This window comes from Zeus faber (genome assembly GCF_960531495.2).
Source record: "Zeus faber genome assembly, chromosome: 17".
NCBI classification, from domain to species: Eukaryota; Metazoa; Chordata; class Actinopteri; order Zeiformes; family Zeidae; genus Zeus; species Zeus faber.
In genome coordinates this window covers 9287211-9310812 of record NC_137204.1, presented here as the reverse complement: position 1 = coordinate 9310812, position 23602 = coordinate 9287211, and the positions used below count along the sequence as shown (strand labels likewise).

Genomic DNA, 23602 nt, shown 5'->3' with positions numbered 1-23602 from the left:
ATGGCTCCTTTCCTAAATGACCACTTTTTTTCTGTCAACCAGGCACCAGTAAGCACACAGGCCCTCTCACTGCGGTTGACCAGGGTGTGGGGTGTGACCGATCCCACACACAGCACAGACAGGTATCACTCCTCCTCCATTGGCTTTGTTTTCCTTGCTTTCTCCTGCGGAGAGCTTTTTCCATGTGGTCCTACCATTCCTATGTGTCCGTCAGTCATGCTTCACTTCTCCTATCCAACTGGCTTTCTGAATGTTTCAATTGGACTTCATGATGCCAATGACCTTCACATTCACAATGCCCTTTTCCTCTTGGATTCTCATGTAGACATTTGGTGGACCGATGGGTCCAGGAGAGAGCTCTAGTGACCACATGATGCCACATGACGGGAACCTCAGTATTGGCTCCCAGTTCATGGGGCAGCAGAGCTATGGAGATGCTGTCTCAAAAGGCTACGGCCAAACAGGCGTGTATGGACGTTCTAACGCTGGGTACAACCCAACCCTGGCCTACAGCGGAAGGTATACAGAGGTTTTCTCTTAACTCACTGAAGGCTGGAGGGAAATGTTTCCAGTTTTCCAAGCCTTAAATTTAGATATGAACCCGGTTAACCATGTTCCCTCCTTTCCTCTTCCCACAGCTACCCGGAGAACAACGGAGGTGGTGGTCCATCAGACTTTACCCAAGCTGCTGCAGCCGCTGCTGTGGCTGCTGCAGCAGCCACAGCCGCCGCTACTGCCACGGCAACCGTTGCAGCGATTCGGGAGAAACAGAATCATGAAATGAACTATGGCCAGGTAAAAGCTCTCAGCACGGGAACTCTCTGTTCTGTTGCTGATATGAACACTGGTATTCATCCCTGAAAAGTCCTTGGTATGTCTGTGATTTTTTTAAATCTCCTCCTTCCCAGATGGGTGGTGGAGCATCTGCTTACAACAGCCAATTCCTGTCTCATCCCCGTGCCGCCCCTCCAGGGATGGACCCGGGTGAAGGGGTTCCTCCCCTCCCCAGATTGGGACCTCCAGCCCCTGTTGGGGGTTTATACCCTCCTCACCCTGCCCCAACCCAGAGGATGATGTCCCAGCATGGAATGTATCCGAGTGGACAGCTAGGGGTCAAACGAGCTTTCCTCTCAGAGGTCAGTCAAGGGTCAAGACTACTGTGTGTATTTGAATATTGCACAATTCTTCAATGAGAAAAGCCTCCTTGCCTTATATGTAATTATTTTAAATATAAATAGTACAGTTTAAACAATTAACATTACATTTAAAATTTTAGATATGTATGTATTTATAAAATATAAAATATATTTATAAAAGTATATTCAATTATACAGTATATGTATATAAATTATATTATTATTATTTATGTTATTATTATTATTTCTTAAACGATTTCAAACAGAAGAACGTCAGAAGCTATGAACACTTTGACGTCTTGTTTGAACCGGTATGTCCCAAACATCTTGTCGTTTAAGTTTCATCCAAATCGATCCACATACAGAGCAGAAATTTGTAAAAAACAACCAAATTCGACCGAAATCACAGTCATGTTAATGCATTCAACACCAAAATATGGCCAACCTGGCTTAAAGTATCTGGAACACAACATTGACATAAGCTACAAACACGGTTAAAGAGTCATTTTAAACCGACTGGTATGTCACAATCATCTTGTGGTTTAAGTTTCATCCAAATCGATCCACATACGGAGCAGAAATGAGTGAAAAACCGACCAAACTTGACCCCAAGTATTCAACTGGTCCTGCTTGACTGACGTGCCACTATTCATAAACAAAATAAACCAGATGAGATTTAGAGTAAGACATTTGGAACGTTCTCTTTGAACGGACTCTTCGTGTCCAGTGTAGCCCGGTGTAGACTCTGTCACTGTTTAGTGGTTAAAGTTGGGAGCGGATCCAGTGAGGCGTCGAAAAAGATAAAGACGTTATATGGTCATTTCTCACAGAAATACCACAACATTTTTTGTATTTCATGGAAACGTAACTTATTAAAGATGTAATCCAAGGAAAAAGTCACCAATAAAATGACTGGGTGATGCCCAGGAACGATCATAATTCTTAAAACACCGTTCTTCAGGAATATTTAAACTGAACGGCAGAAGAGACACATGCAGACATATGTCCATGTTGATTGGTCCAGACGTAAGACCACGATATTTGTAAGTTCTGCAACTTGTGATGCATTTTATAGAAACCAAAAAGCTGTAATATGTATCTCATAGAAATAAACTGTACCTGTATCGCTGCCTGCAGCTATATTTATTATTATTATTATTTATGTGATTAATACTCGATAAACTCATAAAACCTTTAACTCACAAATTAATTTCTTAAAACTCCCTTTTTCCTCTCAGAGTTTTCCAGTTCAGCAGTATGGGCCTGCTTGGATTCCAGCACACCATAACCAGTACCCTACTGGCCACCAACAGAGATTCGTCCCCTCACCCTCTTATAACACCAGCAGCAGTGGCAGCCGGGTGCCCCTTGTGGGCCAGTACGTCTCAGCACCATTACAAGCTGGGCCTGGGATGCCCAATCCTTCCCAATATTACAAAGTGAGCCATTTTAATACCTTGGCTTGAATTTGTCTTTTTCTCATGATAGATAACAAATAAATCCGACAGACAGATTTTTAGCTGAATGTCTTGTGTCCTGTCTTTTGTTCTCTAGTCGGAGCCATTTGATGGTGGAGCAGGTGCATACAATGCATTCACACAGGCTGCCGTGAATGGAGTAAGTCACTGGATCTAGGCATCACTTCCCTGACCCCCTTCTCCACTAATCATATTATTAATTATTATTATTATTACTATTATTATTATATTAATTATAGTAACCAATTATTCATAATTAGGCAACTGCATCAGAAAGTTATATGTATTGAGCTGAAATTCAGAATAAATTCTATCTGCTTATCTCAGTGTACCGCTGTATTTAATGGTGGAGTCAGTGGCTTGTGGTACCTTATGTGTCACTTGTGTTATTTCAACCGACACCTTTAAGGTATCGGTTGAAATAACACAATACCAAGTAGTATTGATCTTGAAAAAATTACTACTCATTTGGATGGGAAGGAGTGGTTGCATTTTACGCAACTGAATGCTTCCGTTCACATGATGGTATCGTAGAAAAAAAAAGGTATTGAATGAACTACTCGGCTGTTATCGGTATCACTTTAAGGGTACTGATATTGGTACCGGTATCGTAATTTATTTTTTAAACTATGCCCAGCCCTATGTGTCACCATCTGCGATTGGATTTAAAAGATCTGACCATTCTCTCTCTCAGCCAGGGAGGGCTAGCGCGATTCCCGGCTATCCCGACTCTCCGACGAGGGGTAATCCCACCCCTCCGATGACTCCAGGAAGCTCCGTACCGCCCTACCCCTCTCCAGGACACGAGGCCCCTGACACTAAATCCCACGTCCATCCCCAGCAGACCTCTGCAGGTCAGATCAAGCACCACTCCTGGAAGTACAGGGATACTCCAGGAATATACAAAGAAATATGCATTCAAGGTCATTCAGTATAATATTTGGCAACTTCTGGAATTAGTTTCCTCATTTTTCTTAATTAACCTGACATGAAAAATCAAGGAGTCCAGATCATTTACCCATCATTGTTATTACGGGTCCAACCGGCTGGAACCCTATTTTTTTTGTATTGTATTGATCTTATTGGCATTTTTCGGCCTAAAAGTATCTGAAACACGGCAACAGGAGCAGGAATTTGTGAAAAACCGCTGCAGATTTATTGGAAGTTTAAGAACGTTTGAGATTTGTTTGAGGAGCAGGGCGGTGTGTGACTTCATCACCTGATGTTATGTCAGTTCGGATCTCTGGGTGCTCGTTCACATTCGGACAGTTGCGCGATGTAGATCTGGTTGCTTCTCGTAGTATTTATGCTTGTTCGCGACGACAGATAGGCGACGCCGATGCCGTGTTCATTGTAAACGGGAAACTTGTGCTGTGTTTCACCGAACCCCGAAAACTGTTAATACAAAATTATGGTGTGTTTTATGCCGGGATCAGACTACATAATATTTTTATCTTTAGCGATGGTCACCATGTCAGATTGGGGGATCACAGTGCCATAAATTGTCGCTGTGTCTTGGGCGGGAGACTGGAAACACAACAAGTATGACCCCAACCAATCATCGTTGTGTGAGTTCATAGGTCGCCGGGAGGGAGGGGCAAGTTCATAGTGTTCCGAAAAGAAAAATAAAAGAAAGAAAAAGCGATAGTGGACCCGTTCCAGTGTAGATCAGATTGTTTGGACAATCTTTGTTGGGTTTCGGTTTCCCCCTCACCGTCTGGCCGTGCCTCCTGGACAGAATGAGTTCCCTCTGCTTCTCTTCACCATATTTAAATACAGGTATGTGCACCAAAGAGCACGCTGTCATCCTATTGGTCAACGTCAAGGAATACGTGGTAGAGTTGTCAGCCTAGGCAGGAAAATACAAAAAAAAATCGGACATGCTAGACCTTTCGTCTGGGTTATGTCACACTACATGGGGTAAAGACTCCAGTTCGTCTTTCCCAACATTCATATTCAGGCCCGGCGCTGGAAATTTGTCGGCCATGACAAAAGTGGGTCAAAGTCGGGCTGAATTTGTGTAGTTTGATCCCATTACATTACAGAAACTCAGAAAACTGTAATACCTACCTAACACTACTTAACTGGACCATGTGTATTGCTGCCTGCAGATATATTTGTTATTGTAATGAGCGTTCCAGCCAAATGACCACCCAGTCCCTGGGTGGTCATTTGCACCCGATGAGGTGCGCGATGTGGGGCTGTACGTTTAATCGCATTTTCATCGTCATCGGGATATGAATGATAAACACATCTCCATAGACTGCCTAAAGCGTGATGAATAAGAAAAATTATTTAACTTAATAAATAATTTCTTACTTTACTTTTTTTATTTGTCAGAGAGTGACACCATCCGTGATGGATTAACTAGTGACTCATTCTCTGTTAGAAGAGGTGGACGCCCAGCGCTCTGGTTGAAAGGGTTCCGAAAGCAGGAAGTGATGATGCGTCCCCGGAACTCGGAAAATTCGGAAGTGGTGCTACACTCAGTGGAACTTGGATAACTGAAATTCATGTTGTTGTCACCGAGAGATTTTTTATTTTATTTCAAGGGATGTTTTTGTTGAGTTTAGAAATAATTGCGTTATTAGTTGTGTTAAGAAGTCATTGAATTGTTTGTGTTCCAGATGCCAAAGAGAGGCTTAATGTCTAAGATCATAAAGAAGCAGTGGGCAGAATGTCTACCCTGCATTCCAAGTGAACTCGGAATTTGTAATCGGTGTCGATAGGAAGTGATGCTTCATTTCATGGGAACACTGAAAACTGTAATTCATAACTAACACGACACACATGGACCCATGTACATGAGTGTTGCTGCCTGCAACTATATTTAGGGGTTCAGCCTGCAGGCCGCTGACTGAAATGTAAGTATTTGTAATCTTCTTAGTGTTTTTCTGGCTAAAAGTATCTGGAACACGGCAACAGGAGTATATACAGACATGGTTGAGGTCTCATTAGACGTTTCAGATGTCTTGTTGTTTGAATTTGATAAATATCTATGTACAATTGGAGCAGAAATTTGTGGAAAACCTGTAGTAATTTCACTGGAAGTAGTGGAACGTTAAAGTGACTTGATTCGTTTCAGGAACGGGGCGTTTTGTTACATCATCATCCAAAGTTATAAAAGTCCAAGCTTCGACTCTGTGAAGTCTCTGTGTGACATCCGGGTGTCCTGCGCTGAGTGCACTCGGCTAATTGGGGGCTCGTGGCTTGTGGCTGGGTTGGGCGTATCGCCGGTTGTGGTAGGGTGGGCTTCGCCTCGGCTGTTGGTGGGCGTGGGGCCCCCAGCCGGCCCGCTTGCGGGGCAGGAAGCTCCAGCTGGGTGCCAGTCTGTTGGCGTGGGGCCTGTGATCATGCCTGGCGTCCGCGGCCCGGATTCTGCGCCTGTGGCTCCATCTTGTGCCTCCACGTGGGGGTGGGTTGTATGTGTGCCCCTCAGGGGTTCAGGGTCTCCTCTCGCTCTCTGGGATAGGTTTATGCTACCTCAAGGCCGTGTGTGGGTGTTGCTCCTCGGGCCCCCGGCTTCTCTGGGGGTGCTGTGGGGTCTTCTGTGGCTGCAGGACAGGGTGCTAGGTGCTTTCGTGCAGTCGCAGAGTGTCTATACGGCTGCAGGACCCAGGGGTGGCTTTAGGGCCTTTTCCGCTGCTTGGAGGCGCTACGATATATTTCAGACCAGAAATAATTGGGACAAGTCCCCAACACACACTGTTGGGGACACACACATTACACGCACACAAACACACACACACACACACACACACACACACACACACACACACACACGGGCACACACACAAACACACACACACACACATACAGTATAGGTGGACTCATCACAGGCAAACACACACCACCAGCACCTGCTTTGATCCCACCCCAACACCCTCCTGGTTACATCCATCTCCTTTTCTCACTAATTTACTGCCATAACTATGACAGGAAGTGGCCATGTGCCGAATTGCTATTCCAGTTTTCCTGGACTTAATTAACTCTGTTTTGTCGATACATGTTGTTTGGTTCTATGTATTATTTGTCTCACCGGTGGTGATTCTCCCCCTCTCCCCCCCTAGTGATAGTTGTTTAAAGACCAAAACCTAGTAAAATCTTTCTCCAAAGAGGGGGATTGGTGTTGGTTCTGTGTAACAAAAAGCTGTGCTCTTCAGGTTGTCCACAGAATAGAGATGTTGCGAGCAGCTCTTGATTATTAAAGAATGAATAAATAAAGTGGCATTGCAGGTTCAAAAGTTGAACTCCACTTGCAGAATAACTCTTTTCTAGATGCAATGGCTCTGTGCAAATACAAATACTCTGTGTTGTATGTTCAGCATGCTGACAGCACAGGTTTATCAGGTCATTCACATCCAGCCACATGTACCCTGTCGACTGCATAGTGTTTGCTACGCATAGACACAACTCAAGGAGATGCTGCGTTTGAAGGAAACTCAGAGAACCTTCACTCGTGCTGCGTTTCATAAAACCAAAAAACAATAATCGGTCACAGAAGACGTTTTCGCCCTGCAGGAAGTTCTAAGAACATTTGGAGGAACTAGGGCCGGGCGATAAAATAATCGCGATCATTTTCACGATAAAATCCTCCCTGATAACGTTATTATTATTCATGTGATTTATTTTTCGTACACTTCAATACAGAGCCAGTTTTCCTCCACGCAGCGGGGATGTGGCCCCCCGGAGCTGACGCAGCAGATCTTTCTCAAACACCAATTTGAACTCGAACTCGCCCTCCTCCCAACATGGCTAGACAACTGGGTCAGAGCATCTCCAAAAGGGGCGCCGCCCCATCTCCACAAACGAAGAGCGATTAAAGAAAGAATCTGCGATTTTCAGTGACATCTGGTCTGATATGGTCGGAGAGAGTCCCTCGGTCCACTCCAAACGTCCCCGCACATAATCACAGAGGCCAGATTCTGGAACTTTTCGGACTGTTCTCAGATGACAATGATGATTATGTTATATATTTAATTGTATATAAAATATGTATTTATATCTATTGTTTTATTTATGTATCTCTTTCTTTGTTTACATATTTTTTATTTAATTTAATTTTATTTATTCAGTGTTTTGTATAAAGCCATGAGAATACATCTAAAACTGAAAATTATGCATTATTATTATTCAATATATAAAGTGATAATTGTGTAAATTGATCAAAAAAAACAACTATATTATGATAACATCTTTGGCCTTTTCATCCAGCCCTAGGAGGAACCATCCCTTTCTTTTGCGTTGATTTACAGAATGTGGGAAACCTGTAATACGTACCTATCATGACTAAACTGGACCCTGTGTATTGCTGCATGCAGCTGTTTTTGTTCAGATTGTTATTATTATTTTTCTGCTTGGCATTTTTCGGGCTAAAGGTGGACGGCAACTGCCAAACTCACAGACATGGGTGGGGTTTCGCTGGAACCGGGGCATTTCAGACATCTTGTGGTTCAAGTTTGATCCGCATCAATCTACATTTGGAGCAGGAATTAGTGAAAAAACGCATTAGAGCTTATAGAGCTTATTGTGCGTAATCACCGGTGTGTCATGACATTTCACTGCATATATGTATGACCGTATGTATATGTATGTGACAAATAATCTCTTGAACTTGAACTTGAACTTGAACTTGAACAAATGTACCGGATGTCAGAGAACATTGCCGTACCGTGATTAGTTTGTCAAACAGGGCGCTTTGTGACATCATAATCCAATTTGTTATTAATGTGCAGATTGGGTCTCTGAGAGGGCATTTTGCATGGTGCCAGGTGCGCGGTGTACACTGATCAGCCACAACATTAAAACCACCGATAGGTGAAGTGAATAACATTGCTCATCTCATTCCAATGGCTCCTGTCAAGGGGTGATGTCGTGAACAAGTGAACAGTCAGTTCTTGAAGTTGATGTTGAAAAATGTTGTATTGGCTGGACGACTGGGTCAGCGTCTACAATGGGCACGTGAGCGTAAGAGCTGGAGCATGGAGCAATGGAAGAAGGTGGCCTGGTCTAATGATCAGGTTTTCTTCTGCATCATGTGGATGACCGGGGTTAGGGTCCAATTCGATCGAGCATCAGTAGGATGTGCTAGAACAATAATCCTGATTCACAGGGGCCCCACCTCGCAACTAGCAGGACTTAGAGGATCTGCTGCTTTTTTTTTTTTTACTTGTGCTGCATGCTGGGCATACAACACAGAGTATTTGTATGCCATTGCATTCAGGACAGAGTTAGTCTGCAGGTGGAGTTCAAGTTCTCAACTTGCAATGCAACTCTTTATTAATGCTTAAATCATCAAGAACTGCTGCAATTACTCTGTCCTGTGAATGCCCTGTAGAATGACAAGAGCACAGTTTGGTTATGGAGAGCCACCACCAACCCCGCTCTTTGGAGAACTACTTATCATGTTTGGGTCTATAAACAACTGATCACTACTCCAAGAGGGGGAGAATCACCACGGGTGAGACAAATAAACATAGAAACAAACAACATTTACACAAAAACATGAACACTGGATGACAACTTGTATTGAAAAACAGTGAATTAGGTCCAGGAAAACTGGAACTACAACTGGTTACGTGGCCTCTTCCTGTCATAATTATGGCAGCAAACGAGGGAGAAAAGGAGATGAATGCAACCAGGAGGGTGCTGGGGTGCACTTGAAGCAGGTGTGGTGGTGTGTGAGTGTGTGTTGGGACCGCCTGTATGTGTTTGTGTGTGTGTGTGTAAGATGTTCACCAGTGAGTGTACATGACTTATCCCCATTGGGGATATATTGGTATAGAAGGTCGGTATTTTGTCGCGGCGCCTCCAAGCAGTGGAAGGGGCCCCAATGCCCCCCCGAACTTCGCAGCCCTGTGGACACCCTACGGCTGCAGGAAAGCCCGGAGTACCCTGCCCTGCGGCCACAGCAGACCCACGAGCCCCCAGAGAAGCCAGAGGGCCTTGGAGCAACCCCCACGCCCAGCCCCGAGGAGCATGACCCAGTCCCAGAGAGCACGAGGAGACCCTGCACCCCAGGGGCGCACACACACAACCAACCCCCAGGTGCAGGAAAAAGAGGCAGCCGCCGGCATTGCGCCGCAGAAGCAAAAGGCCAAAAGCCGCCCCCCACACCACAACCCACACCCACAACGGCAAGCAGTCCTCCCAGGGCCCAAGGCACCTGGCAGCGCTCTTCGAAGCCCCACCAGGTCGCAGCACATCCCAAGCCACCAGGCGCAAGCCGTCAGGACTCCAGCCAGGTCAGGAGGGGGCGCCCGGGGGGGTGGCCCCTCCGACCGCCCCCCAGCAAACCACGCCCCAACACCGACCCCCCAGCGACCGGCCACACCGGAAAACCCCAGTGCTCAATGTGTGCTGTTGGTAATTGCAGTTAGGGTTCGGGGGGCGAGTCCTTCAGGCAAATCAAAACCGAATCACTCGCACCCTCCTGCCCCACAGCCCCTGGTCCGATGGAGTGTTGTTCGGAGTAGGATTGGTGTGCCACTGTATGTGTTCTAAGCTAATGTGAGTGGAATTAAAATTTTGGGATGGACGAGAAGCATGCTTGGGCAAGAGCGTGACAGGCAAGATGGCAGCTGCCCGCCGCATCCCCACCCACATAGCCTGCACCCCGCCCATCCCGCAAGCCCTCGGTCTATTGTGTGGTGTAAGTGCTGAGTATGAGTTTTGGCACTGGGACGGATAGGCGAGTCGCGACCGGATCTATCCAGGGGCGCAGCAACCACACAGACCCCCTCACCCCGGACCCAACCGTGCCCCAGTGCGCCCAACTCCCGTATCTAGTGGCAGCCAACCTACAGCGATCAGCCAAGGGCGCAGAGCGGTCCGCCATACATCTCTGCCATGTCGGGCAGCTCTGGCCCCCATCAGGCCCCTGGTCAGCCCCCAGCTGCATGAGGACTACAGAACAACGGGCGGCAGACGGCACCCCCACCGACAGCCCGACCCCCCAGCGATGAGCGCCCCGCGCACCGAGAGCGTCAGAGGGCAGGTTCCTCGGCAGCCCGGTGTGATGACAGGAGACCGCCCCCCACGAAGGAGGCCACATGGTGAGCCCCGCGCCTAGCACAGCCAGCCAGGTTCAGGACCCAGGTTGACAGGACCAGACAGAACGCCTAACCAGCCCCAGCACGATGGAAAGGACACACAAGCCCAGCCACCCCGCCTGCGGGGCGGGCATGGAATGCTGCGACCCAGAAGGGTTGATAGCTTCTTGGTAATGTTGGTCCAGAATGCTAGGATAGGTGGGCAGTAGTCATCTCTGGTATCAATGGAACAGTGAGAGCAAATGTCTTCATCCACAAAACCCATTTTGAACATTTTGTGTTCCGTGATATGGGCTCTGTGCAAAATCTTATATTGGATGAGTTGCATTTTGGAGTTACAGGACCTAAAGGATCTGCTGCTAAAGTCTTGGTGCCAGATACCGCAGGACAGAGGTCTTGTGGAGTCCATGCCTTGATGGATCAAAGCTGTTTTGGCAGCATGGGGGGGGGTTACACAATATTAGTGGTTATTAGTGGTGGTTTTAATATTGTGGCTGATCGGTGTAGACTCCATTGGTGTGTAGTGGTTACTTTGCGCAGGATTTGCATTGGGTCGAAACGATGCACTGGGTCAAGACAATGGTGCGTTCCATAGAAACTCTGAAAATTGTAACTCTTACAGTAACTCTCTGACCAAAACTGTAATTGGTCACGAGAGTCGTCACCGTGTCATTGCGTCACTTCATCATCATGGCCCGACATGTCACATCAAAGCCAGATGTGTTGCAATTATAACATAAGTACACCTTTATCAGGAGAATTAATTGCTGTAACTAAGCCAGACCACATGCATTGGTGCGTGCACCTACATTTGTTATTGTTATTCTTTGTTTTGTTTTTGTTTTGACCTCCCACGGATGGGATACAAGTGCTCAAAATATAAATATTCAAAAAAATATTATATATTTAATTTTAGATCAAATATAGACCTCCTTCGTATACAATATAACTACATCAAACAATCCGAATACAGCAAAGAGGGCTCCTGGCGTGACAGTTGGCCAGGTGCGCTGTGAAAATGATTAAAATTCCACTTGAAATACATAAATAATGGAAATTAGCTCTTGTGTTCGCTCGACCCCCTGTATGTAGGTGTTACTCCAGAGTCATTTAAAAGATTGGTTTGCTACGAACTAATCGTTCTTGCATCACTTACTATTAGTAGGCCATGATAATAAGCACAGTTATACATGTTTGTGCTGTTTTATTTGTTGGTTTTCAGTGGTTAATGTGAAATAATCTTTATTATTATTTTAATAATTATTTTGCAGCTCATTACTCTATTAACCCTCTGTATCTGTGTGTGTTCAATTTGTAATCTGTTACCACTCAAGCTAGCCCCGGTGATGACCTGCGTCTGACCTTCCCGGTGCGTGATGGCGTGGTGTTGGAGCCTTTCAGACTGGAGCACAACCTGGCTGTCAGCAACCACGTCTTCCAGTTGAGAGAGACCGTCTACAAAACTCTCACCACGAGGTAGGAGGCTGATGTTTTACCAATCACAATTTATTTTCAATCGCATTTTTTATGTTTTATGTTTTTTTCCCTAGTGTTTTTCAAGGTTTATTTTGTAGTGTTTATAGTATCTATATAAATGAAACTTATTATTGAATGCATTTTTTTTGCTACAATCAATAATAAAACAAATTAAAAAAATAATAATAATTAAAAAAAAAAATAAAAAATAAAAAAAAAAATATATATATATATATATATATATATATATATTTATATAAATGTAGTAATTACGTTTTCACTCTTATATTAACCATTGCATTCTATTGTGTTAATTTCAAATCTACTTTTTAAGGCATGACCTAATCAATGTAGACATTGTATTGATATTGAGCACGCATTGCGTTTTTTTTCTCAATACGTCAATGTGCCAATAGTTCTACACTGAGACCCACCCCGGGTTTGCGATCGATAGTTTGAAAATAACTTATTTTGTGTGTTCTTTGTTTAATTCGAACGCGCCATAACATCAATTTACAGTCATAAACAGCAAGGTATGCGCGCTCTCACGTTGTGTATGTCTCCCCCTGCAGGCCAGATTTGGAGTTGCAGTTTAAATGTTACCACCACGAAGACAGACAGATGAACGCGAATTGGCCCGCCTCTGTGCAAGTGAGTAGCACCTCACCCCCTGCTGCTTTTGGTGGGTTTGTGATCACTTGACATCATTAATGACGGATTCTCTTTTGTCCTTGCTTTCTGCATAAGGTGAGCGTGAATGCCATCCCCCTGTCCATTGAGAGAGGTGACAGCAAAACTTCGCACAAGCCCTTGTATTTAAAACAAGTGTGCCAACCTGGACGCAACACCATACAGATCACTGTGACAGCCTGCTGCTGTGTAAGTACAGATAGATAGATAAATAGATAGATAGATAGATAAATAGATAGATAGATAGATAGATAGATAGATAGCTAGATAGATAGATAGATAGATAGATAAATAGATAGATAGATAGATAAATAGATAGATAGATAGATAGATAGATAGATAGATAGATAGATAGATAGATAGATAGATAGATAGATAGATAGATAGATAGATAGATAGATAGATAGATAGATAGATAGATAGATAGATAGATAGATAGATAGATAGATAGATAGATAGATAGATTGATCAATTGATTGGAACTCTATTCAGAAACCCACACCCCTTATAAGTCTAAAATGAAAACTCATTGAATCCGATAATTCAACTATGGCTTTCTCTCTCTTTTTTTTTCTCTGTCTCTCTCCTCTCGCTCCAGTCACATCTCTTTGTGTTACATTTGGTCCATCGACCGTCCCTCAGGTCTGTATTACAGGGTTTGATGACCAAGAGGCTGCTACCCGCCGAGCACTGCATTGCCAAGAGTTAGTCACACACTTTTGACCCGTTTGCATTTTGCGAGACACTCACATGACCTGTCAGCCCAATATAAATGACCCACTGTGAGGGTGGTGCCATTATTGATCATGTCTTTCATGTTATAGAAAGAAAAAATCTGAATCAGAATGGGTTTATTCAGCCAAGTACATTTTCAAATACAAGCATTGGTGTGTTTCTCTTCAGACAATTAGCATTCAAATAAAATAAAATAAAATCAAAGATTTAGTCAGAAAAAAATAAAATAAAATAAAATGTGAGTAAAAAAAGTAAACCGAAAGTGCAATTCTTGTCTTATGGCAGAACGAAAACTAAATTCTGCAGGATTTACCTCATTATGAACCTCAGCCTTCAGTGCAACAAATTGAACGTCAACCTTGAGTAGCAATATCACTTGCGTGCCCTCTTTGCCCTCTCTCTCTTTTGGGAAATAAGGAATTACACAAGTATAAAATACTTAGCTAATCATGCTTTAACTTTCATCCGTTTGATCTACTCAACATGACTGATTCCCAGGTTGACATCACAAGTCTTGAATTTAATCAGATTTGTAAACTTTCTTTAAAAGTATTATTAAAACAAACATGTTGTGTCACATTCTTCTCCCTGTTTCAGTTAAGAGAAACTTCTGCAGTGGCACCATCCCGGGAACCCCAGGCTTGAATGGAGAAGATGGCGTCGAGCAGATCGCCATCAAGGTGTCTCTCCAATGTCCCATCACATTCAGAACCATCCAGCTGCCAGCCAGGGGACACGACTGTCGACATATACAGGTAGAGTTACGCGCACATCATAGACAAATTAACACTTGACCTAAAATAGATAGGTAATTAATTGAAATAATGAGCCCCCCATTTGTCCCCCGGTTTCATGCAGTGTTTTGACTTGGAGTCCTATTTGCAACTGAATTGTGAAAGAGGAACATGGAGGTGTCCCGTGTGCAAGTATGCACCAAAGATTCATATTAACTTATCGAATTATATTTGTGCTTGTAAGAATAACATGAGTTTTTCACTGTGTGCTTCCCAATCCCAGTAAAACGGCTTTGTTGGAAGGACTGGAAGTCGACCAGTACATGCTGGGGATTCTCATCTACATACAAAAGTACATAATATACAGTACATATACATATATATAGTACATATGTTTATAAATCATATTCAATGAATGTCAAATTATGTGAATATGCTTGTTCAAATTAGTCCATATTCTCCATTCTCTCTCTCTCTCTCTGTCTCTGTCTCTCTCTCTCTCTCTCTCTCTCTCTCTCTCTCTCTCTCTGGCCCGTAGTTCGGAATACGAGGAGATCACCATCGATCCGTTGTGCGGTTGGAGGCCGGTTCCTGTCAAACCGGATCCGAGCGTGAAGGAGGAGTGCGACGGGCCCGTTCTGAAGCGATGCCGCACGCTCAGCCCGAGTAACATGGTCCTTCCCCGCGTGATGGAAACCATCGCTGCCTTGGGCCCCGCGGCAACGCCACATCGCACTCTGAGCTCCAGAGGCGGAAACTCTCCAGACTACAGTGGTAATGGTAATCAAACGTCTAGTGTTTCGTTATAAATGCTCGCAGCTATATTTTATGTTATGTACTAATCAATCACATTTTCGATTCTAGACTTTAGTGGCATGGGAAACATACGTTTACATTGGAAAATTAAAAAAAAAGAGAGAAATGTAAAAGTAGAACACACACACACACACACACAAATTTATATGTATATACAGACACACACATATATATTTATATATACACACAAATAAATATATTAGTAAACATTAAAATAAAATATATTTTTTTAACATTGCTTTAAAAAGAACATGTACACTGTATATATACAGATAAGTAGAAAACTTAAAATGAAAAAAAAAAATTTAAATGTCGAAATAACTTATTAAAACTTAATAAAAATATTTTAAAAATTGACTTTGCTGTTAAAAATATGTATACAGATAAGAAGAGATGAGTTAGAAAATAAAAACAAATGTAAACATGGCAATTAAAAATATGTAGAATTATAAATGTGAATTATGGTATGGACTAAAATACAGATGGACATGTGTAAAAAGACCTCTCTCACTCTCTCTCACTCTCTCTCTCTATATATATATATGTATTTATTTATTTTGTATCAAAAATTTTCTATATATTTATATAGCCTACAGTATATACTGTAGATACAGTACAGTATCAGGCACGTGCAGAGCTGCTCAGGCAAGGCTACGGGTGCCCGAGGACCTGCCCTTTTGCCCCAGGATGTCTATAGTGCCCTTTTTATCTAGTGTATTTTATTTTTTAAGCGTTAATGCCCCGCCCCCGACAGAATGCCGAGAGCGGAAAAATGGATAGAAACAACGCTGGTTCCATGTGCCTTTCCTTTTCTTTTTTTTGACCCCCTGCCTCTCTTAACTTCTCTGCACCGGCCTGTACAGTATGTTTTCATATACATATATATATACACCGATCAACAACAACATTAAAACCACCACTAATGACCACTAATATTGTGTAGCTCTCCTTTGTGCCGCCAAAACAGCTCTGACCCGTGTAGGCATGGACTCCACAAGACCTCTGAAGGTGTCTTGTGGTATCTGGCACCAAGACGTTAGCAGCAGATCCTTTAAGTCCTGTAAGCTGTGAGGTGGGGCCCCCATGGATCAAGCTTGTTGTTCCAGCACATCCCACAGATGCTTGATTGGATCGGACTGCAACACCGACCATCCACATGATGTAGAAGAAAACATGATTCATTAGACCAGGCCACCTTCTCCCATTGCTCCATGGTCCAGTTCTGATGCTCCCGTGCCCATTGTAGGTGCTTTCGGCAAGCTGTGGTGCACTGCGTGTTCTGACACCTTTCTATCATAGCCAGTGTTCACTTTTTAAGCAATTTGTGCTACAGCAGCTCTTCTGTGGGATAAGACCAGACGGGTTAGACTTTGCTCCCCACATGCATCAATGAGCATGGGCGCCCATGACCTGTTTCCTGTTCACCGGTTGTCCTTCCTTGGACCACTTTTGGTAGGTTCTAACCACTGCATACCGGGAACACCCACAAGACCTGCCGTTTTGGAGATGCTCTGATCCAGTCGACTAGCCATCACTATTTGGTCTTTGTCAAAGTCACTCAGATCCTTACGCTTTCCCATTTTTCCTGCTTCCAACACATCAACTTCAAGAACTGACTGTTCACTTGCTGCCTAATATATCCCACCCCTTGTCAGGTGCCACGGGAAGTAGATGGGCAATGTTATTCACTTGACCTGTCAGTGGTTTTAATGTTGTGGTTTTAATGTTGGGGAGGAGTGAGAGGGAGAGAGAAACATACATGTAACAGAAATATATGTGTATAATATATTTTATTATATTATATATTATATTTTCATTACTTTAGTCTTAATTTGGAAACAGGAAGTAATATTCTCTTGTTTGTTCCTTATCCCTACTTAGCCAGCCACGGATGTAGCGACCAAGCAGTATTTCCAGACTTCCCTCACACCCCTGGGACCCCCAATCTAGCCGAGTGCGTCTCTCCAGGACCAGCGTCGACTTCCTTTCAGTCTGAGCAGGTCTTAAGCACACACATATATCCAAACACAAACACACAGACACACACACATACAATTTCATGGACTATATGTATTTACAAACACACAAAGCACACGCCAGAGGCCACATCAAGTGTAGGAGTTGACTCCATTTCTGTGCATTCAGCTCAGAACAACTTGCACACTGCTTGACTGGGCTGCAATGTCCCATGACATAAAAATAGACTGTGGCTGATGGGCACGTTTTCTTAAAAAGGATAATTCCACCCATGTTCCACCTGGGCAGAATCTTCCCATGTCTTTTCCAACCCTTGCATTCATCTCCCTGACCAAAGTCCCATCTTATGCTTTGCTGTAGCATTTTGGCAATGTCAGCGCTGTCAGAACTGCTAAAGCTAGGGTGACATTACGTGATTTTCACGGCCGATTTGGCAACCATTTTAGATTGGGCTGAGTCGTGGTAGTCCAGGGTAGTCCGGGGTAGTCGCACTGTAGAATCGTAGCTGTCATCGATATGTGTGTGTGGTGTGGGGATGGTGTGGGGATGGTGTGGTTTGAGCAGCCACACCTGTCCTGGGTCTAGGTAATTGGGACCCAGGATCAGAGTGGCTTCATACCTCTTGCTTGTTGAGTGGTCTAACGAGCAACAGGTAAAACCCCCATCCCCACACACACTCAGGAGAGAGGAGCCCTTGTCGTGACATGCTGTCCATCTGCTCCTGGGCTTGTTCTATCAAGTCCCCTCTCTCCAATAAATGTTATCGGGGCAAGTCTTTCCACAATCCTCAAATTCAAATCCGCAAATCACAACAGCAATTTTCAACAGCAAATGAGATTGTGCACCTGCACGATGGCGAAGCCAAAGAAAGCAGCAAGTGAGCGAATGTGGACTTCTGAAATGGAGGAGTGACTTGTGGAATAGTAATGACTTGTGAATGTCTAATTACTGTATAATGTCAGTCAGTGGCGTCATTAGGGGTGGGCATGTTTTATGAATAGACCTCAATCTAAAATAGCCCTGTAATTTCAGCTGTTAAATGTGTACTGCTCAATCATTTCATTGTTGTTCACGATTGAAAAATATCACCAAATATTCAGCCATATAAGTGTCTAGGATTATTGGATAGATATATTTCAATGTCCTATAATGGATTCAACGAGAAAGGGAAGTAACTTGTGTTGTATTGAGACTACAGTAATACTATACAGTACTTCTCATTGACAAGGTTGAAGATGCCCTTTAAACTAGCTCCATAGTTTGTGGCAACTTTTGAATGTTTTTTTTAATGATGGACAAAGTGATACAATCAACACCAGTGAAGTGTAGGGAGAAGGCTAGGTGGAATGAGCCAGGAGCAGATGGAACATGTCATGACACAGGCTCCTCTCCTGAGTGTGTGCGCGGACAGGCTTTTTGAGCCTGCCGCTCGTTAGCCCAACCAACGAGCGTCAACCCATCCACCACGGTTGTTATGATCATTTTATAGTATGAGTCAAACGTATTGTTCAGTTATGTCATAAGTCAAAACCTCAACAAGTCTCACACCCTGTGTCCCAATGGCAGTGGTTTCTTCCAAAAGTTTGCAACAGCAGGTATGCACCAGGGTTGCCAAGTCTGCTTATAACACATGAGTTTGGGCTTTAAAAGTAGTTCAAAACCACGTTATACGTGTTGAAATAAATAATAATCCATATAAAGGGGACGCTGTTTACCGTTAAAGCTACATGGCTCCCATGTTACCGTGATGTGCCGGATATGAAATTTGGCTTGCATGACGCCCCAGCGCCTTGTTGTAGTTAATATTTGCTTATGTAAAGACCAGTAACCCAAAGGCCAAGTACAGACGAGACACTACAATTTTTTTTATATGCAACAGATATGCTCCCAACAATGCAATTTGCCCTAGCTCACTCCATACATACAGTACACTGTCTTACTCCGAGCTAATTTCAGCAAGTTAACACTTTGAATTTGCTTAATCATTAAATTGCCATAATAGTAACAGGCAAAGCAAGTTTATTTATAGAGCACATTTCAACAACAAGGTAATTCAAAGTGCTTTACATAAAACATCAAAAGCATGACGACAACGAGCAAGAGAAAGCATTATAAAAGGACGTAGAATACATCAAGTACAAAAATAGAATACATAGAATGCATAAAAGTTATTGTGCAGTGCATGAAATGAACAAAAGAAACCTCTTTGTAAACAAATATTTTTCCTTTTCCCTGAATAGCTCTACCGGGTGGTGTTAATTAGCTTGCTAGAGTAACGTTATTTATACCGCCTCTGCTCTACCAAATTTGACTTTAATTTGAGTAGACCACTCAAGCTGGATCACAAGCAAACACCACCTATTAGATAAACGAGAACAGCTACCAGCAGTGACGTAGCCATCTCTGCGACACGGCAGTGACGTAGCCATCTCTGCGACACGGCAGTGACATAGCAGGCTCAGTGACACAGCAGTGACGTAACCATCTCCTTGACACAGCAGTGACGTAGCCATCTCCGTGACACAGCAGCGACGTAGCCAGCTCTACGACACAGCAGTGACGTAGCCAGTTCCGCGATACAGCAGTGACGTAGCCAGCTCTGTGACACAGCAGTGACTTAGCCAACTCAGTGACACAGCAGTGACGTAGCCATCTCCTTGACACAGCAGTGATGTCGCCAACTCCACGACACAGCAGTGAGGTAGCCAACTCAGTGACGTAGCCATCTCTGTGACACAGCAGTGACGTAGCCAGCTCTACAACACAGCAGTGACGTAGCCAGCTCTACAACACAGCAGTGACGTCGCCAACTCAGTGACACAGCGGTGACGTAGTCAGCTCCACAACACAGCGGTGATATAGCCAGCTCTGCGACACAGCAGTGACTTAGCCAACTCAGTTACACAGCAGTGACGTAGCCAGCTCTGTGACACAGCAGTGACGTAGCCAACTCAGTGACACAGCAGTGACGTAGCCATCTCCGTGACACAGCAGTGACGTAGCCAGCTCTGCGAAACAGCAGTGACGTAGCCAACTCATTGACACAGCAATGATGTAGGTATCTCCATGACAGCGCAGTGATGTAACCAGCTCCGCAACACAGCAGTGACGTAGCCAGCTCCGCGATACAGCAGTGACGTAGCCAGCTCCGCAACACAGCAGTGACGTAGCCAGCTCTGCGACACAGCAGTGACGTAGCCAACTCAGTGACACAGCAGTGATGGAGCCAACTCAGTGACACAGCAGTGACGTAGCCAGCTCCGCAACACAGCAGTGACGTAGCCTACTCAGTGACACAGCAATGACGTAGCCATCTCCGTGACACAGCAGTGACGTGACCAGCTCCGCAACACAGCAGTGACGTAGCTAACTCAGTGACACAGCAGTGACAGAGCCAACTCAGGGACACATCAGTGATGTAGCCATCTCCGTGACACAGCAGTGACGTAGCCAACTCATTGACACAGCAGTGATGTAGCTATCTCCATGACACAGCAGTGATGTAACCAGCTCCGCAACACAGCAGTGACGTAGCCAGCTCCGCGATACAGCAGTGACGTAGCCAGCTCCGCAACACAGCAGTGACGTAGCCAGCTCTGCGACACAGCAGTGACGTAGCCAACTCAGTGACACAGCAGTGATGGAGCCAACACAGTGACACAGCAGTGACGTAGCCAGCTCCGCGAAACAGCAGTGACATCGCCAACTCCACGACACAGCAGTGACATAGCCACCTCCGCTACACAGGGGTGACGTAGCAAACTCCATGACACAACAGGGACGTAGCCAACTCCGCAACACTGCAGTGACGTAGCCAGGTGGTCCATGTTGAATGACTGTCGGCTCCTTCTGGCCCCTGAGAGCCTTTGATCAAACCTGGAGTGGACGGGAATGAGTCCCTGCACCCACAGACCTGTCACACGCAGCTGCCGAATTGTCCCAGAAAGCTTTTGAGAAGAGCGTCCGTCCTACTCCACCCTGTCACACGCAAACACACTTCTGGTCCGCAGTCCGATGCCCTTCAAATGAAATCTTAGTTCTGAGGTCCCCTCCCTTTTCCTCGCGTGTCGCCATATCTTACCCGTTTCTCTTCCCCTTTATCTCCCAGACTCTGAATTCCGCTCCAAATTCCTTCCGGCATCATGGTTTGGCTCTTCATAGTCACAGCCGGCGAAACACCCAGAATGCCCGTCCCCATTTGGAAAGCTCCCCTCCGCGCCCGGGGAGCCAGGCGGCGCATGAAGGCGAGGGAGCGGATCACTCACTCGATGTGAGTGAAGACACACACTTTTACTCTGTTTTTATACCGACAACCAATGTATGAACGCGAATGGATTGGGGGCACACATGATGTTCACACCGCCCGCTCGGCTCGTTGGAGTCGACCGAGGCCCTGCGTCCATGAAGTCCCATCGTAGGGAGCGGAGGGTGTCGATTGATCGACGATAGAAGATGAATCCATATCAATACATGGATATAATGGGATTAGGAGTTAATAATAATATCACTGGCCACACGCTCAAGTCGATCTCTCCTCGTTTCTCGCCCTTAAAGCTTCTTCCGGAGCTGACCACCCCGGATGAGCTGCTGACCTACCTGGGCCCGCCTTACCTTCCCAATAGCGCCAACGATGACCTGCTCTCTCTGTTTGAGAGCGAATGAGCTCCCCGGGAGGTGTATCGAGCATTTGAACCACCATCTTCCGTTCTCCTAACTCTTCTCGTGTTGTCATGTTATTCTTTTTTTTTCCATTTATATTGTTCTCGTTCTTTTTTTCCACATTATGTATGCTGTTATAAGATACGCTTTTGCCGAAGCGTGAGTCCGATTGTATTTTATTTTTTAAGTACGGGCAATGTGAACTTCCATATATTTATGATTTCACCCTCAAAAACTGTACAAAGTAATGTGAATTAATTCAGATATAAAAACAAGACAGACTGTGTGCACACACTTGGAATAATAAAGATACAGTACTTGAAAGAAAACGGCAGGCGGTGGAGAACATGTAGAATAAACTGTTGGAGATAATGTATAAAATATCTCTGGTCTAAAGCTGGCTTCACACCGAGGTTGACAAACAACAAGAACAAACAAATTCATTCATTCTTGCGAAGAAGGTTCCGCACATGAAAAGCCATGCATGTGTCTTACAGTGGTCTTACAATTTTCACTCTGACACTATGACCCGAAGTGACATCAGTCAAGTTATTTTTTGAAATTGAGCTTAAAACCAAGTAAATCAGTGACATATGTATAATAATGACGTTATTAACCTTAACCTTGGAAGTTTACCATATTCACTATCAATAAACCTCTTTTAATATGAGTGAAACGTGTGTATTTTTTATGCTTGTTGCTACTTTGCAAACACTATGTAAAGCGGGTTTTAAACTCTGATTCATGGAAAATGGTGAATGTCCATCTGATCAAACTACTCTCTGATCTAGAAAAAACGAGCTCTCCCAAATTCCCAGAAATATTTTGTGACGCGAAACCCAGGCGCAGATTATCCAGCGGCCAGGCTGTCGGATGCGATTACGGAGTCGGTGTGAAGCTTGCTGTAGAGCAGTGAAATGCTGTTGCTTTGATGCTTTATCGGGATAAGCGAGGTTGAAAAAACGGGAAGTTGTGAAACGTGGCAGAGAAGAAAGCCCAATAAATGAAATGTATCACATTGGACTTTCAGATGTGATTTTTACAACAAAGACGGATGCTCCACACAAAGGCGGAGTTTGACAGCATCAAGAATCTTTCAGCACTGTCAAAACGAATAATCTCATCTTTTTCCCTCTGTTGGTTTATCATCTTTATTGTCTCTGCACATAAACAGACACAGGTTTTGGCGATGGAATCTTGAAACAAAGTTCTGTGTTTTTACATTGGTTGAAATGTATGACCCACATGTCCATATTGGGGTTCATGTACAGTATATTCTGTTTTCATTCGAGAACGTTTGTGAAGTGTTAATCATTGTCATTTTTAATTGTTAATAGTTTGGTAATGTATCGTTGTGAACAATACATAAATCATGAAATATTGTGATATGCACTGATATTGATTAGTGTTAATCTTATTGAAGTATTTCTTAGACTACTCACCCGGAGTTTGTGCCCAATATGGTGAAATATTTACGTATGTACTATGGCACAAAGGGTTTCATCGTCACTTGAAAACAACCCGATGTCATCTTTGGAAAGCATGGACTTTTCAAACTTTTCTCTAAATTATCTGAAAGAAAATGTTTGATTTTTAATTATTTGTGTGTTTTTTTTTCTAAAACGGTTCACTTGAAGTTGTTTTCTAAGTAAAAGATTGTTATTACCGTACGTCTATTTGCAATGCTTAATAGTGTTTCATGGGGGGAGTAATGGCTGTGTTACCTAGATGCCTCGCAGGCAATTTCACAATTTATTTCAATACACTAAACGTAAAGTTCATGATTAATGTTAGGATGGTGCATAGACACAACATCTTGGTAGTTCACAGCGCACATGCTGTCATACCAC

The 23602-nt window shown here is 44.1% G+C and overlaps 1 protein-coding gene across 1 annotated transcript; it reads left to right on the top strand.

Annotated features, from left to right (window-relative positions):
• zmiz2 (zinc finger, MIZ-type containing 2) lies at window positions 1–21755 on the top strand (the record flags this gene model as incomplete). Its single annotated transcript, XM_080018349.1, has 18 exons — window positions 1–48; window positions 326–519; window positions 639–795; window positions 909–1136; window positions 2375–2575; window positions 2691–2753; window positions 3309–3468; window positions 12000–12141; window positions 12714–12792; window positions 12889–13020; window positions 13430–13535; window positions 14164–14321; window positions 14425–14492; window positions 14584–14652; window positions 14839–15074; window positions 16998–17116; window positions 21202–21363; window positions 21648–21755. 18 exons carry the CDS (start codon window positions 1–3, stop codon window positions 21753–21755), a joined length of 2430 nt encoding a protein of 809 aa, XP_079874475.1.
• Between the last annotated feature and the right edge of the window lie 1847 nt (window positions 21756–23602).